General features: G+C 41.9%; 1 protein-coding gene across 1 annotated transcript in view; it reads right to left on the reverse strand.

Moving 5' to 3' along the window:
• LOC131904048 (protein argonaute-4) overlaps positions 1–16202 on the reverse strand; it is a 37265-nt gene that overhangs the window by 12625 nt on the left and 8438 nt on the right. The window contains exons 2-12 of the mRNA XM_059254969.1: positions 15819–15984; positions 11453–11573; positions 7275–7456; positions 6974–7110; positions 6742–6876; positions 5463–5550; positions 2452–2599; positions 1969–2088; positions 1723–1851; positions 1402–1535; positions 116–300 (exon numbers count right to left, since the gene is read on the reverse strand). Coding sequence (XP_059110952.1) covers positions 116–300; positions 1402–1535; positions 1723–1851; positions 1969–2088; positions 2452–2599; positions 5463–5550; positions 6742–6876; positions 6974–7110; positions 7275–7456; positions 11453–11573; positions 15819–15984 — 1545 coding nt within the window. The remainder of the gene's footprint in view (positions 1–115; positions 301–1401; positions 1536–1722; positions 1852–1968; positions 2089–2451; positions 2600–5462; positions 5551–6741; positions 6877–6973; positions 7111–7274; positions 7457–11452; positions 11574–15818; positions 15985–16202) is intronic.

Raw genomic sequence — 16202 nt, forward strand, 5'->3', positions numbered from 1 at the left:
GTCTCTGTGTCTTAGACCACTGAGAACGGGAGTTGGAACTGTGGCATCACCTAACTTATCCTGTCAAACCTGGGACTTGAAATCATCCCTCATTCAACATTAAAACAGTTCATACCATATACTGGTGTCTTTCCAGGCAAGATAACCACTATCAGCTGCAGGCCCACATATGTCATTTTCAGATGTTTAAACATGGGCTCCACACTGTCTGCACCTTGTGCGTACTTGCAGAAACACGGCTGACCCTGGATGGGCATTCCTGCGTCCTTGGAGATTTTACGAAGCTGGTCAGTGAAACTCCTGTAAAGACAGAACCAGTGGCACGGCGCTTTCATTTTCACATGTAAACAAACCAACCAAAACTTTCAGCAGTTGCCAAAAAGAGATTGGCAGTTGTACCACTGCAATTATAACAGAACAATCTGTATTAGTACACTACAAAATCATCAGTTTGAATTCTAATTACTATTTTTTGTGGTATCAGAAATTAAATCCAGAGCTTTAAATATGGTAAGCAAGCATTCTACCACTGAGCTATATCTCCAAACCCCATTTTTTATTTCTAAAAAATTATGGTTCAGCTGAGACTTAGAGACTAGAATAGCATTTATAATCAAAAGATTGTTAAAAAAAATAATCAAATAAGTAATTCAGAAATGAAAAAAGGATCACAATTTTAGTTAACACTTATTTTGGTAAGGCTGGTAAAATAAGAGGAGGTGAGCTCGTGTTCAACTGAGAACATGTGAATGTAAGTTTAGAATTAGAAAAAAACTTGTAATAGGTTTGGTTCAATAAATCAACATTAATTTTTTTTCATTTTGAAGTTTTAAATTTTGAATTTAAGAAATTACTTCAATCTATGCGTAAATTAGGGTCTTGCGATTTAGCCCTATCTGGCCTGAAATTTGCTGTGTAGACCAGGTTGGCCTCAAACTCAGAGTTCCACCCGCCTCTGCCTCCCCAGTGTTGGGATTAAAGGTGCGTGTTGCCACGCCTAGCCTCAACATGACTTATTTTGTATATTTGCTAACATCTGGTGGGATTCCTTTTTTTCACCCCAGTTCTGCTTCTTGATTTTCTTTACCCTTCTCATGGATTTCCTTACACAGAAGGAAGGAGGTGATACGATTGATACTCTTAGACACTCTTCCTGCCTGAAGAATTGTCCAAATAGCATGGCTTCAGCCTCGTCACTCACAAATTTCTACTCTAGTTATGCGGAAGCTGAGTTAGTCTCAAAGATTCTGAGTTTATAACATAGCACAGGGTCTCTTCTGTGGAGCCAGATGACATCACTATGGGCTGATATCAGGGGGTCGGTGCCAGTGTACCCAGCACAGTCACACAAAGACGGCATTTTGTATCTAGATGTTACCGAGCTGAAAATGGGATACTCACTTTAGTAAATCTTCCCTACATTGTTTCTGAGGCGCAAAACAAGCCACTGCCCAAACTTTAATCTCAATGCCAGCATAAAACTGCTTTCCTCGCATGTCCCAGACACCCTGGTTGGGTGTGGCTACTGTTTTATTCTTTGAAAAAACAAAAAAGAAACAAAAGAAAAGAGAAAAGGTATTACAATCTAAGACCATTTTGATGTTGAAGAGGGGACAAACAAAACTTTATTTGGTAGGGTCAGAAGACAGAAGGTAATAAGGAGCACAGAGGCAGGTAAGTTCAAAGGTGTCTTCTTATGGGAATGGTGTGGAAGCAGCTTACCCGGCCTCCGTACTGCAGCATAGGAGCAGGAAGCACCCTGCCTGTGAGCTCCGTCATCTCACTGTGGACAACGATCCCAAACTCCTGCAGGTGTGGGTCAGGCCCACCCACCATGCTGTTGCTCTTTACCTGAGGAATGGAAAAGCTGCACATGAAACCAGACAGGAACTACGCCCCTCAGGATTGTTTACTCTTTGATTTTTTTCATCTCACAGTGGGCTGATCTGAAGATCGCAATTTACTGACCAATCTACTGATCTCCTCCTGTCTGTCAGGAGCAGATCTTGCTGTGGCTTTGATCATTGTGGATGTCTGATTGTCTGTGAGCTTCTTTATACATCTCTGTCCTGCCACTATATTACAGACCTGCAAAGAGACAAAGAGAAGCCAGGTTTTGTAGAAATGGGCTTATACATGAAGTCTTTATCCATTTCCAGGGGGGAACTAGTTATAAAATTCTATGCACAAAATACTTCAAAAAGATTAAATTCTATCACTAGTTTCGAACATCTTTTGTTTGTTTATCTGTTTGTTTGTTTTTCAAGACAGGGTTTCTCTGTATAGCCCTGGCTGTCCTGGAACTCCTATGTAGACCTGGCTAGCCTTGAACTCACAGAGATCCGCTTGCCTCTGCCTCCCCAGTACTGGGATTAAAGGCATGAACACTTTTTTTTTTTTAAAGAAAAATTAATTCAAGAGATTGGCAAAAGAAAATTTCATTTGGCTTACCTCAAGTGGCAAGTATGTATGCTTTTGTTCTTGTCCCACTTGAAGGCAGGGAAGATGGGGGTACTTCAGCTGCAGACTATACTTTTGCTTAAAATACTGAGCTACTGTACATTCCATAGCTTGACCATTTTCTAGCTGCAAAGGAAAGCTAGAGGAAAGAAAGTGTATTTAGAACTTTTACTATTTTTTGAACAAGTAAACAAAAACCACTAACATTTTCTATGTTGATTACTCACTTAAGAAACAAAGGTCAAGGGCTGATGATGCGGCTCAGTGGGTAGAAAGCCTGTTTAACATGCTAAACAGTTTTTGATCCCCAGTGTTTGGTCCCCAGCACTACATAAACCACAAAAATAGGCATGGTGATACAGGCTTGTAATTCCAGAGTTTAGGAGGAGGCAGGAGAATCAGGAGTTCAAGGTCACCCTCACCTATATAGTAAGTTTGAGGCCAGCCTGGACTACATAAGACTCTCAAAGGGGGTTGGGGGAGGCAGCAAGAAGGCTCACTAGGTGAAGGTGCTTGCTACCAAGCCTGACAACTGAGTCCAGTCCCTGGAACCCATGTGATGGAAGGACAGAGCCAACTCCAGTAAGCTGTCCTCTGACTTCCACATGAGCCGAGAGAGAGAGAGAGAGAGAGAGAGAGAGAGAGAGAGAGAGAGAGAGAGAAAGAGAGAGAGGGAACATGCACACACACACACACACACACACACACACACACACAAATTAATTGTGAAAAAAATAAACAGGGGCCGGGCGGTGGTGGCGCACGCCTTTAATCCCAGCACTCGGGAGGCAGAGGCAGGAGGATCTCTGTGAGTTCGAGGCCAGCCTGGTCTCCAAAGCGAGTTCCAGGAAAGGCGCAAAGCTACACAGAGAAACCCTGTCTCGAAAAACCAAAAAAATAAAATAAAATAAAATAAACAAGGGTCAGGGGCTAGGGGTTCAGCACAATGATAAAGCCTTTCATTCAATCCCCAGCACCACCACCAAAGAATAAAAAAATAAAAAAATGAAAAAAAAAAAGAAAAAGTCTGATTACTTTCAGTTAAGTCATTTTAGTATTGTACCAGAACAATTCCATTGAAATTTCAATGTTTGTTGAAGCTGAGCAAAAAAAAAATACAAAATTAATTTTTTTTTTCCACAAAAGACCTAGGTGTGGTGGCTCACATCTGAAACCCTAGTACTCAAGAGAGTGAGGCAGAAAAACCACTTCAAGTTCGAGGCCAGACTGGATGTATTTACGTCCACTGTGTGCATGACTCAGAGTTTAGTAGAGGGCCATTGAGCCCTTGGAACTGGAGTAATGGACAGCTGTGAGCGCGTGTGGGTGCTTGGAACTGTATCCAGATCTTCTGCAAAAATAACAAGTTCTAACCACTGGGCCTTCTCTACAGCCCATCTTGCTGGCTACTGAGATGAGTAACTTCAAATAAGCACTTGGAGTCACCCACATACTTTTATTTGCTTAAGAGAAACTTTTTCTAAATGAACAGAGTATAGTTATTGGAGCCACACTTTTAGGTCTTCCAGTTGTCAGATTCCTAAGCCAGGGCAAATTACGTAGTTTGGAGGTGACAAGACTAAATACACAGATTGGGGAGATGGGTTAGGAGGTAAAAAAAAAAACCTCACTTTGCAAGCCAAATATCCTGAGTGCAGTAGAAAGAGAAAACCAACTCCTAAAAGTTTTCCTCTAACCGCCACACATATACTATAGCATACTGATGTGCACATGAGGCGGGTGCGTGCATGCACAGGCATACACATGTGTGCGCACACAGAGAACACCATGGATACAAAGTTATAACAAGAAAAGAACTCCTAAGTAACCAAAATAATATAATATATATATGTATATACGTATATACATATATATATATATATTTAACATTACTTACGAGAGCCAAAAGCCAATTTTTTTTCATGTCAGATACAAGTTTAATGATCCTGATTACAAGAATGAATCTGCCATATATAGTAATTTTATAGGCACTTCCAAACATTGTCACTTAGGCACAGTACTCAATAGACTACAAGTTGTGCGGTTGGTTAGAAAAGCAAGATTGAGTAAGTGGAAAGGAACAGGCTACTGGAGGCAGGAGTACACGACTAGCTGGGAGTAACATCAAGCTATAAAGAAAGGGAGAGACAACTACACAAAGATGCAAAACAGGATTTGTCTTCCCACAGAAGCCTGTATGATGGCTAGACCCCAGAAGAGTTGTCAAGTACTGAGAATTATAATACTATAATAATTGATGCTAATTATGACAATCATATTCTTTTCAAAATTTTTGTTTTGTTTGTATATACATATATGTAGTATATGTGTGCATTTGTGTGTGTGTGTGTGTGTGTGTGTGTGTGTGTGTGTGTACATGGATCCAGGGGTCAACATCTTCTTCTATCACTCTCAACTTACTTTTTTGAGACAGAGTCTCTTACTGAACCTACAGTGCACCACCTACTGACTAGGCTGGCTGACCAGCAAGTTCTGGGGATTTTCCCATCTCTCCCCACAGGCACTAGGATGACAGACATTCATCACCACCTAGCTTTTATGTAGGCAATGGAGATCCAAACTCAGGAGTTCATACCTATACAGCAGGGACTGTATGGATTGACCATCTTCCCAGTGCAACTTGATCTATGTGTAGTATACTCGGTTCAAAAGGTAAACTGAACAAGTATTCAACAAATATCTAAAATATTTTTTAAAGCTTTTGTGGTAAGTGAAGATTCTCGTGATCCCGAAACCACACTACTGTCTTTGCCAGTGACGTTCAGTGTCAAATTTCTACCGTATTTTATTGTTAACTTGGGTTTTTGTTGTCTTTTCTTTCATTTTGTGATTTTTCAGTTTTTGAGACGGGGTCTCTTGGGGTAGCTCAGGTTGGCCTCAAACTCACAGCAAGTCTCCTGCTTCAGTCTCCCAAGCACTGAGATTACAGGTATAAACCATCATTCGTGGCTACTGTATTATTTTAGATGTGATCAACATACGTTTGATGACTGGCTGGTCGTCTTGTCACATTACAAACTCTGTATTTTCGTTTCATCTGTCCACAGTGAGTCACCTCAACTTTGAGACCTGAAGAAGAATTTAAAAAAAAAAAAAAGACTAGATTATCAGTTTTAATTAAAATCATAGTGACAAAACCAAATGTTGTCTTCAAAAAGTCAAGGAGTGGCCAGACATGGTGGGACACATCTTTAATCTCTTTTTTTAAAAAATTATGTTCTCAGCCAGGCGGCGGTGGTAGTGCACGCCTTTAATCCCAGCACTCGGGAGGCAAAACCAAGTGGATCTCTGTGAGTTCGAGGCCAGCCTGGGCTACCAAGTGAGTTCCAGGAAAGGCACAAAGCTACACAGAGAAACCCTGTCTCGAGGAAAAAAAAAAAAGTGTTCTTTTTCTCACCACATTATTTTTTTTAAGATTTATTTATTATGTATACAGTGCTCTGTCTGCATTGCATGTATGCCTGCACACCAGAAGAGGGCACCAGATCTCATTACAGATGGTTGTGAGCCACCATGTGGTTGCTGGGAATTGAACTCAGGACCTCTGGGAGAGCAGCCGGTGCCCTTAACCGCTGAATCTCTCCAGTCTTATCTTTATAATCTCTTTAATCTCAGCACTCAGAAGGCAGAGGCAGGCAGATCTCTGAATTAGAGGCCAGCCTGGTCTACACAGCAAGTTCCAGGACAGCCAGGGTTGCAAAGTAAAACTCTGTTTCAAAAAACCGAACAAAAAGTCAAGGAGCACATTACTTTGGAAAGAATTCTCATGCTCTCCTTGCCTACTGCAGATAACAAAGATTTCTCCACATACACACAAAAGGTCAATAACTTAATACAGGACAAAAGCTGTAAGACTATGGAGACAATTTCATCATATAAAGGCAAAAAGATTCATGATACTCAACCAATTTTTGTTTTTGGGACAGAGTCTCTCTACATAGTTCAGATTAGCCTTGAAGTTGTGATCTTCCTGCCACAGCCTCCTGACTGCTGAGATTACAGGCATGCAGTACCATGCCTGACTACATAACTGACTTCATTATTTCAGTCAATAAGTTTTTGTAAGTATCAATGTTCTGCTGTTTCTTTTCAAGTCTAAGTATATACTGAGACTCTGTAGATAATACGGCTAAAGAACTTATCCAAAGCCCCACTGCTAGGCTATCAGGCTAGGAAGGGACCCAGGTCTGTCTGACTCAAGCCCAGATCATCTGCACTGTATTGCACTCACTCCAAGATGACACTAACACAAATACCTACCTCTAATTTCTTTGGTAAACTTCACACGCTGGGAGTCTGTTAGAGGTTTCGTTTGTTCATTGATGTTCTGAATATCTAAAACCTCACACATGAACTCAATGATAGGCTGGGCCCGGTAGAAAGCAGTTGCAGATACTAACAAACAGAGAAAGAATACTTAGCATCAAGGAGAAGAAAAGGGTCCAAACCAATCAAACGGAAACCAGAGTTAACAGACAGAGTTCCAACCCACCATCAATATTGAGCATCATATTCCACATGGCAGGTCTCACAGACTGGTGAAAGCCGAACCAGACTTCTCTGCCGCCTCCCAGAGGGTGGTAATAACCTTCAGGAGGTGAGAAAAAAGAACGGCCCACAGGAGTGTACCTGAAGAGACAAGGGTTTGAATACTTCATGCAAAACATTTTGAGGTCAGTTTGTGAACCGAAATCAAGTTTGAACTGTGACTTATGTCAGACCTTTGCATGGCTAAATACAATCTATGAAAAATCCTCACATTCATGGGAAGGGATTCAAAGTAAGGTGCTAACCTCATAGAGGGGAGATGCCTTGTAATAACGTCAAGTGCTTGTACTGAGTCGTCCGGGACTTCATTCAGGTGCCCAGCTAAAGCTTCCAAAAGCAACTGAAGGCTCACAACTGACACCCACTGCACAGACACTTTGAAAGTTTGGTCTTTACCCTCACCTGGAAGGGTCACCTCCATGTCAACCTAGGGAAAAATACATCCATACAGTCAGGTTTATAAGGGTGTGGGAAAGACCCTAGGAATATTCAATATGGCATATGCATAATGGATATTTATCTTAACACTTTTTGTAATTGTAGGCCACTGGAAACAATGTAATTGTCCGTAAGTAAAGGAATAATTTAATAGAAAATATTATACAATAATTAAAAATAAGGGGTCAGAGGGATAGAATTGTAGGTAAGTGCTGTTACCACCAAGCCTGATGACCTGAGTTTGACTCTGGGGCCCCATATGGTGGAAGTAGAGAACCAACTCCCACAAGTTGTCCAACCTCAACATGCACACCACAGCAGGCATGGACCCACCATACACACATACTCACCACACACACACACATGCTCACCACAGCAGGCATGGACTCACCACACACACATGCTCACCACAGCAGGCATGGACTCACCATACACACATGCTCACCACAGCAGTCATGGACTCACCATACATACATGCTCACCACAGCAGGCATGGACTCACTACACACACATGCTCACCACAGCAGGTATGGACTCACCATAGACACATGCTCACCACACACACATGCTCACTACAGCAGGTATGGACTCACCACACACACATGCTCACCACAGCAGGCATGGACTCACCACACACACATGCTCACATATGCACAAATAGATAAATAAATGAAAACTTAAAAATAAAATAAGGAAGATACTACAATGTGGACAAACCTTGCAAACATTATGCTAAGTGAAATAAACTTGACATGGAAGGACAAACATTGATGATTCTGCTTAAATGAGGTACTCAGAATAGTCAAATTCATAGAAACAAAAGGTAGAATAGTGGTTACCAGAGCAAGTGGCAGTGAGTACATGGAACTATTGCTTAGTGAGTAGAGAGTTTCTATTCTAGATAACAGAAAGAATCTAGAATAGACAGTAGTGCAGATACACAACAATGTGAATGCTCTTAAAAATGGAATCGTGCCAGGCGGTGGTAGCGCACGCCTTTAGTCCTTGCACTGGGGAGGCAGAGGCAGGTGGATCTCTGTGAGTTCAAGGCCAGCCTGGTCTACAGAGGGAAAGGAAAGGTGCAAAACTACACAGAGAAACCCTGTCTCAAAAAACCAAAAAAAAAAAATAAAAACAACAACATCAACAAAAAATGGGAGTCGTTTTCATACCTATAATCCCAGCACTCAGGAGGCTGATGCAGGAGGACCATGAATTCAAGGCAAGATTGAGCCATATCTCAAAAAAAATTTTGTCTTCAGTTAGAAAAAATAGTAAGGTGTATATTAATTGTACATAAATGGAAACAACACTTAGACATACTGTTTAATGAAAAAAGAAATCACAGAATGATATGCAAAAATAAGCATTTACAAAATATCTATGTAGAAAGGTAACACACATGAAATATCTAAAGTAACATAACAAAGTGGGACCTTAACAAGAAAAACTGAAAGGTAAAAACACACAGGAAAGTCAAGAAGCCACAGTTTTTGTGGACTGTCTAATAAGTTTAAAAGGTACATGTATTCACATACTACTTTGTTTTGTTTTTTCAAGAGAGTTTCTCTGTGTTTTTTTGGTGCCTGTCCTGGATCTCGCTCTGTAGACCAGGCTGGCCTCGAACTCACAGAGATCGGTCTAGCTTTGCCTCCCGAGTGCTAAGATTAAAGGCGTGAACCACCGCCGTCTGGCTCACATATTACTTATAAATTTCACTTAAATCAATAAAATTTTTGTGGTTCTAAGAATTAAGTTCAGAGCCTTGTGGATACTAGGCAAGTGTCACACCACTGAGTTACCTTTTAGAATTTTATTTTTTGTGTACAGGTGTTTTGCCTGTGTATATGTATGTGTAGCACACGCATGCCTGATGCCTAAGGAAGTAGGAAGAAGGTATTGGATTTCCTGGAATTGGAATTACAAATGGGTATATGAGCCACCACGTAGGTGCTTAGAATTGAACCTGGATTCTCTGCAAGAGCAACAAGTGTTCTTAACCACTTAGCCATCTCTCCAACCCAACTTTTTAAATTTAAAAATACTTTTAAAAGCCAGTTTTTAGAATATTTACTTCCTTGTTTATTTATGTGTATAAGTTCAGGTTCCCACGGAAGCCAGAAGAGAAATATGGACTTCCTGGAGCTTAATTACAGGCAGCTATGTTTCCTGATGTTAGCCCTGCAAACCAACCTCAGCCCTTGGAAATAGCAGCAAGTGCTCTTCACTGCTGGGCCATCTCTTCAGTACCTTTTACAAAGGTTTTATTACATCTAGTCATTTATGTTTATGTGTGTGCACATGTTTGTAGGTTAGTATGTGGTTTGGACATGTGTGGAGGTCAAAGGACAACCTGTAGAAGTCAGTTCTCTCCTTCCACCCTATGATTCCCACGGATTGAATCCAGATTGTCTGGCTTAGATTATACCAACCAAGCCATTTCAGCATCCCTAATTTTCAAATACTAGGAGCTTAATAATCCCCTATAACTGTAGCTCCAGGAAATTTGATGCCCTCTTCTGACCTCTGTGGGCATCACATGTCCATGTGCACAAACACACTGTCACGTGTTATGTGATATTTTAATTGTGTTCTGACAAATAAAGCTTGCTTGGAGTCAGAGGGAGGAGCTAGCCACTAGCTAATCAAAATTAAACATAGAGGTTTGGAGGACTGTAGACAGAGAGGAGACAGGAAGTAGTAAGGTGGGGCCAAGAGAGGATCTTGGCCCTTTGGAGGAATGGAAGAGGTAGGTGACTGGTGGCTGCTCCCTGTTTCTCTGATCTTTCAGGTTCTTACTCTGATATCTGACTCTCAATTTTTTATCGATAAATAATAATTAGATATTTTAGTCATGCACATAAATGTCATAAAAACATATATATTTGGGTTATTAGAGACAGAGTTTCTCTGTCTGACAGCCCTGGCTGTCCTAGAACTCATTTTGTAAACCAGACTGGCCTCAAACTCACAGAGATCAGCCTGCCTGAGTGCTGAGATTAAAGGTATGTGCTGCTACCACCACCTGGCAAAACATAATTTTTAAAAATACTTCTTTTATAACTCTTTGTTTTTGGTTTGTTTGTTTTTAACAAAGGGTCTCACTATGTAACTCTAGCTGGCCTGGAACTTGCTAGGTAAACTACATTAGCTTGGAAGTGACAGAGATACACCTGCCTTTGTCTCCTGAGTGCTGGGATTAAAGATGTGTACCACCACACCTGGTACTTTTTTTACTATTAAAGTAAATATTTAAGAAAGTACTGTGTGGGGCTGAAGAGTTAAGAGCACTGGCTGCTCTCTCAGAAGACCCAGGTTCAATACCCAGTACCCACACAGCAATTCACAACTGTCTGTAACCCCAGTTCCAGGGGATCTGACACCCTCACACAGACATACATGCAGGCCAAACAGTAATGCACATTTAAAAAAAAAAAAAGAAAGAAAAAAGAAAAAAAACGAAGAAAGTGCTATGGCATTATTTTCATAACTGAAGTTAGACAGCACTTTGTTCAAGTACATGGTTAATGTGAAAATGTGGACTCGCTGTAAGGATGACAAAATCAGTGTGAACCTAGTGTTCCTCTCACCTCTCATGATCAGCTAACTAAGAGTCTGCAGTAATTGTGGAAAGATCTATCATCACAATGAAAAACAACTCTAAGAACTGAAGAGAAGGAGGCTGTGAGTGTAGGAGGTATGCAGCCTGAGTTCAAGCCCCATAGCCAGAAGAGGAACAGCAGTAGGAGGAGGAAGCTGGCAAAAGGCTGAGAAGAGGTGCTTGCCAACAAACCTGACAGCTGGAATTCAATCTCTTGAAAACCACACTAGGGAAGAAGAGAACCAACTCACATGCACTGTGGCATGCACATGCCCCCACAATTAGTGACTAAAGGAATAAAGAACTAGAGTGACCAGAAAGGAGCGCAGTCGGCTGCTTGTAGTTACTACTAAGTAACACAGAGTTTCTCCTGCCCACACTTACCCTGTCCCGTCCAATTGGCAGTGGATGTGCTGTGTACATGTTTCTTTTGCCATCATAGCCGGGCTGCCGATCCCCAAATATCTGCATCTTGAAGTGTCGCACCATAGTGTCTACTACCTCCCTTAACAGTAATGGAGACAGTGGCAGTTAGCTTAGAGACGTGATCAACAGAAAGCAAAGTGTCACCATGCCTTCAAATATACTCTGTGTGGGAACCATGAGAAAAAAGTTGAAGTCACAAAGCTGACTCAAGTATGAAAAAAAAAAAAAACTTAAGTAATAAGTGAGCACATAAAATATACCTGTAATCCCAACACTGGGGAGGTGGAGGCATGAGATTCAGGATTTCAGAGTCATCCTTGACTAAATACTGTGTTTGAGACCAGCTTGGACTACATGAGACCCAGTCCCCCCAAAAAAATAGACCAATGAGTTGGCTCAGCAGATAAAGGTGCTTGCTACCAATCCCAGAACCCACATGGTAGAAGAAAACCATACACACACAAAATAAATTAAGTAACTGTAGCTTTATAAGAATAATCTGCCGGGCAGTGGTGGCGCACACCTTTAGTCCCAGCACTTGGGAGGCAGAGCCAGGTGGATCTCTGTGAGTTCGAGGCCAGCCTGGGCTACCAAGTGAGTTCCAGGAAAGGCACAAAGCTACACAGAGAAACCCTGTCTCGAAAAACCAAAAAAAAAAAAAAAAAAAAAAGAGTGAGAATAACAGGCCTGTTTACATGGTGCTGGGGACCAAATCCAGGGCTTTGTGGACAGTAGCAGGCATTCTACTACTGAGCTACAGTTTTGGCCCCCATCCCTGCTTTATTTTTATTGTACTTATCACCATCTAATAAATATGTTTTACTTGCTGATTTATCAAGTTTTGACCATTAGAATATAAACTTCTCAAGTACACAAACATTGCCTCCCCAACAGTTGAGGGTCTTTTCCCTCTCCTTCTACACCTATTTGATTATGAATTCACAGGGGTAGACTCCAGCAGCTTGCTCCTGTGCATCCGTTCTCACAGTGTACACCTCTGTCAGTTGAACACATGTACTTTCTCTTTGACTTCCTCCTTTCTTTAATCATACTCTTTCATGATTTTCAGGAAGCTAGCTCAGCTCTTAAGATAGAACCTGGCCGGGTGGTGGTGGCGCACGCCTTTAATCCCAGCACTCGGGAGGCAGAGCCAGGCGGATCTCTGTGAGTTCGAGGACAGCCTGGGCTACCAAGTGAGTCCCAAGAAAGGCGCAAAGCTACACAGAGAAACCTTGTCTCGGGGGGGAAAAAAAAAGAGAGAGAACTTAATACGTTCAGTATGCTCATCCTTTTGGCAAGAATCTTGCCCTTCGTTTGTTTGCATACAGCAACGTCAAGAGCATTCTGGCAAACAGCGGAGACTTTTCTGACTTGTAGGATGGTAACACTTGTAGGTGTTTGTTTCTGAACAGCACCCATCCCTCTGATGCCTACAATTTCACCTTTCCTGTGTATTCATTCATAAGTGGCCAAATGTGGTGGTATTTTACTTGCACTGAAATGTGATTTTAATTGTATGTTAATAAATAAAGTTGCCTGGTGGTCAGAGCTATTAGAGCCATAGCAAGAGCGTGGCGGTGGTGGCGCCCCAGCACTTGGTAGACAGAGCTAGGTAGAGACCTCTGTGTGTTCAAGGATACAGCCAGCATTCTAAGACTGAAACAGTGCTGTGGCTGCTGGCTCCGCCCACTTGAGCTTCCCAACATGGTGGTGGTCCGTTTTCCCGCCAGCTCTGGGAGCTGTAACTCTCAGAAACAGTGGGTCTACGCTTTTATCAAAGTAGCGTGTAGCCCAGAAACCTCTTTATATATATGTACTAGTACTAGTACTAGTAAAGACTACCTCTACCACACAGCGTAATGTGCTGCTGGCAGACGCCTTATTCCTGCCATACTGCAGGTCAAACGCGCAGGCCAGGAACCCACCAGTAGTTCAAAACCGCGTTTTGCGGCGTCTAGCTGCCCATATGAGACATGAAGCAGGAACCTGGTTTTGGCTCTGTTTAGAATTGGTAATTAAATATTCTCAGGTTTAAGGTGGAAACTCGAGCCGTTGGGCGCCATTTTAGGCCTAGACACAGCATGCCTTTCCTCTTTCCCTTCTTGTTCACCATTCTGCTGAGTTACTGAAAGGCTGTAATCCGAGCTGAAAGGCAATTTTGTGCTGAGCCAAGTATGGTGGCCTGCACCTACAACCCCAGTCCCCAGGGCTGTTTGGGGTCTTAAGTTTACTTCCTGCATGGATCGCATTCAGTATCACCGCTTTACCAACAACACCAACAATGCTCATGACTCTCAAATGCCTACCTCCAGCACATCTCTCCCCTGAATCCAATTTCACACACTCTGTACATCTAATAAATATCCCAACCTTAGCATATCTAGCAGATCCTAGGGCTGAAAGCAGTTAAGAATAGTTAAGTTTGGTTTCTAGCACCCATGTTGGGCATCTCACAACTGCCTATACCTCCAGCTTCAAGGAAAATCTGACACCCTTTCCTGGTTCTCATGGATAAACACACACAAACACATACACACACTTGAAAACACATGTTCTCACTTAGAAGGCTAAGGCTGGAAGATCTGGATTCAAGTACACTGTTTTTGTTTGGTCGGTTGGTTCGGTTTGGTTTGATTTTGATTTTGGTTTTTTCGAGACAGGGTTTCTCTGTGTAGTTTTGGTGCCTTCCTGGATCTCACTCTGTAGACTAGGCTGGCCTCGAACTCACAGAGATCCGCCTGGTTCTGCTGAAATTAAAGGCATGCGTGTGCCACCTCTGCCTGGCTCAAGTACACGGTAAACCAATGCTAGTCTGGGCTACATATCAAGACCCTGTGTCTCAGAAGAACAAACAAATACTGAGTATGGGGTACGTGCCTGCAATTCCAGTACTTGGGAGGTAGAGACAAAAGAATCAGGAATTCAAAGGCAGCCTGGGCTATAAAGAGACCCTATCTCAAAATAAATAACTAAAATAAAATAAACAAGTCAATATAGAATGCAATGCTTTGCTGTGGGATGGTCTGTATGTCAAATTGCTCTGATTGGTCAATAAATAAAACACTGATTGGCCAGTGGCCAGGCAGGAAGTATAGGCGGGACTAACAGAGAGGAGAATTGAGAGAACAGGAAGGTGGGAGGAGACACTGCAAGTCGCAGCATCATGTGAAGACGCTGGTAAGCCACAAGCCATGTGGCAAGGTATAGATTTATAGAAATGGATTAGTTTAAGATATAAGAACAGTTAGCAAGAAGCCTGCCATGGCCATACAGTTTGTAAGCAATATAAGTCTCTGTGTTTACTTGGTTGGGTCTGAGCGGCTGTGGGACTGGTGGGTGAGAGATTTGTCCTGACTGTGGGCCAGGCAGGAAAACTAGCTACAGTGCTTGTTGAACAGATTAAAAGTAGCTATTATTAGCATGTTTATTATGAGTGATCTCAGTTATATTCCAGCTGAATAATCATGAGCTTACACAACACTGAACTGTACCAGAAAGCCAAATAATTTCAGTATATAAAAAAAAAAGATGAAAAAAAGATAAACCAAAACCAAAACACCCCCTAAGTATCACCAAATAGCTCACTTGGCAGCAGAGCAAGAATCTTAGTCTAAGAAGCACTGGGGGATGAGCACGTGCAAGCAGAGACATGAGTGAAGTGAGTGTATATGTGCTTTTGCTACAGGGTGTCTTCATATCGGTAACTGACCACAACACATTAGCACCTTATCAGAACCCCACTCGGATAATGCCAGAAATAAGCAGGGCTTCTCCCGGGGCTTTCTTTTTAATACTCTAAGACAATTTTTACATCAGTACACTTCCATTACAAAGTGATAAAATCTGAATCTCGCCGGGCAGTGGTGGCGCACGCCTTTAATCCCAGCACTCGGGAGGCAGAGCCAGGCGGATCTCTGTGAGTTCGAGGCCAGCCTGGGCTACCAAGTGAGTTCCAGGAAAGGCGCAAAGCTACACAGAGAAACCTTGTCTCGAAAAATAAAAAAAAAAAAAAAATCTGAATCTCCAGATAGTTCTACTTCCCATATACATCTTCATCTATTGTTATTAACTTCTGGTACCTTTGATTGTTGATGACCAATGACATAGTCACTTTATCATACAATATGTATTTATTGATAGATAATGATATATCCAGCAGAGTTGCCAAAACAACCAAAGAGGATCCCATCATATACTTATTAAGAGGGTACAATAATGCCTACCTGCTGAGAGACTTCAGAAAACAATATGATACATAGTAAATTATGTGAATTAGACACACATACCTACAGATATACAGACATCTACTCTTTCTAATCCTTACCTGTTGACTCTACGAGGCCGTTTTTCTGGTTTAATATCCACATCATAGTGATACACATCTATTTTAGGGATCTGAACCTGAAAATGATTGGCTAACAGTCGAATTGGCTTCCCCACAGTTCCAAGGCCAGGACGACGAGGTGGCTGGAAGAGGCTGGCTGGAGGTCCTAAAGAGATTGAAGACATACACTATGTTATTAGGTAATAAGGAGAATATTCTCTCCATCATATTGACAGTTACAATTATTGAGATCTTATTCATCACTGAACATGTTCTGATATAAAAATCTAGAATCTCTGGGGCTAGAGAGATGGCTCAGAGGTTAAGAGCATTGATTGTTTGTCCAGGACTCCAGTTCAGTTCCCAGCATCTACATGGCAGCTC

The sequence above is a fragment of the Peromyscus eremicus genome, chromosome 2 (genome assembly GCF_949786415.1).
Source record: "Peromyscus eremicus chromosome 2, PerEre_H2_v1, whole genome shotgun sequence".
Lineage (NCBI taxonomy): Eukaryota > Metazoa > Chordata > Mammalia > Rodentia > Cricetidae > Peromyscus > Peromyscus eremicus.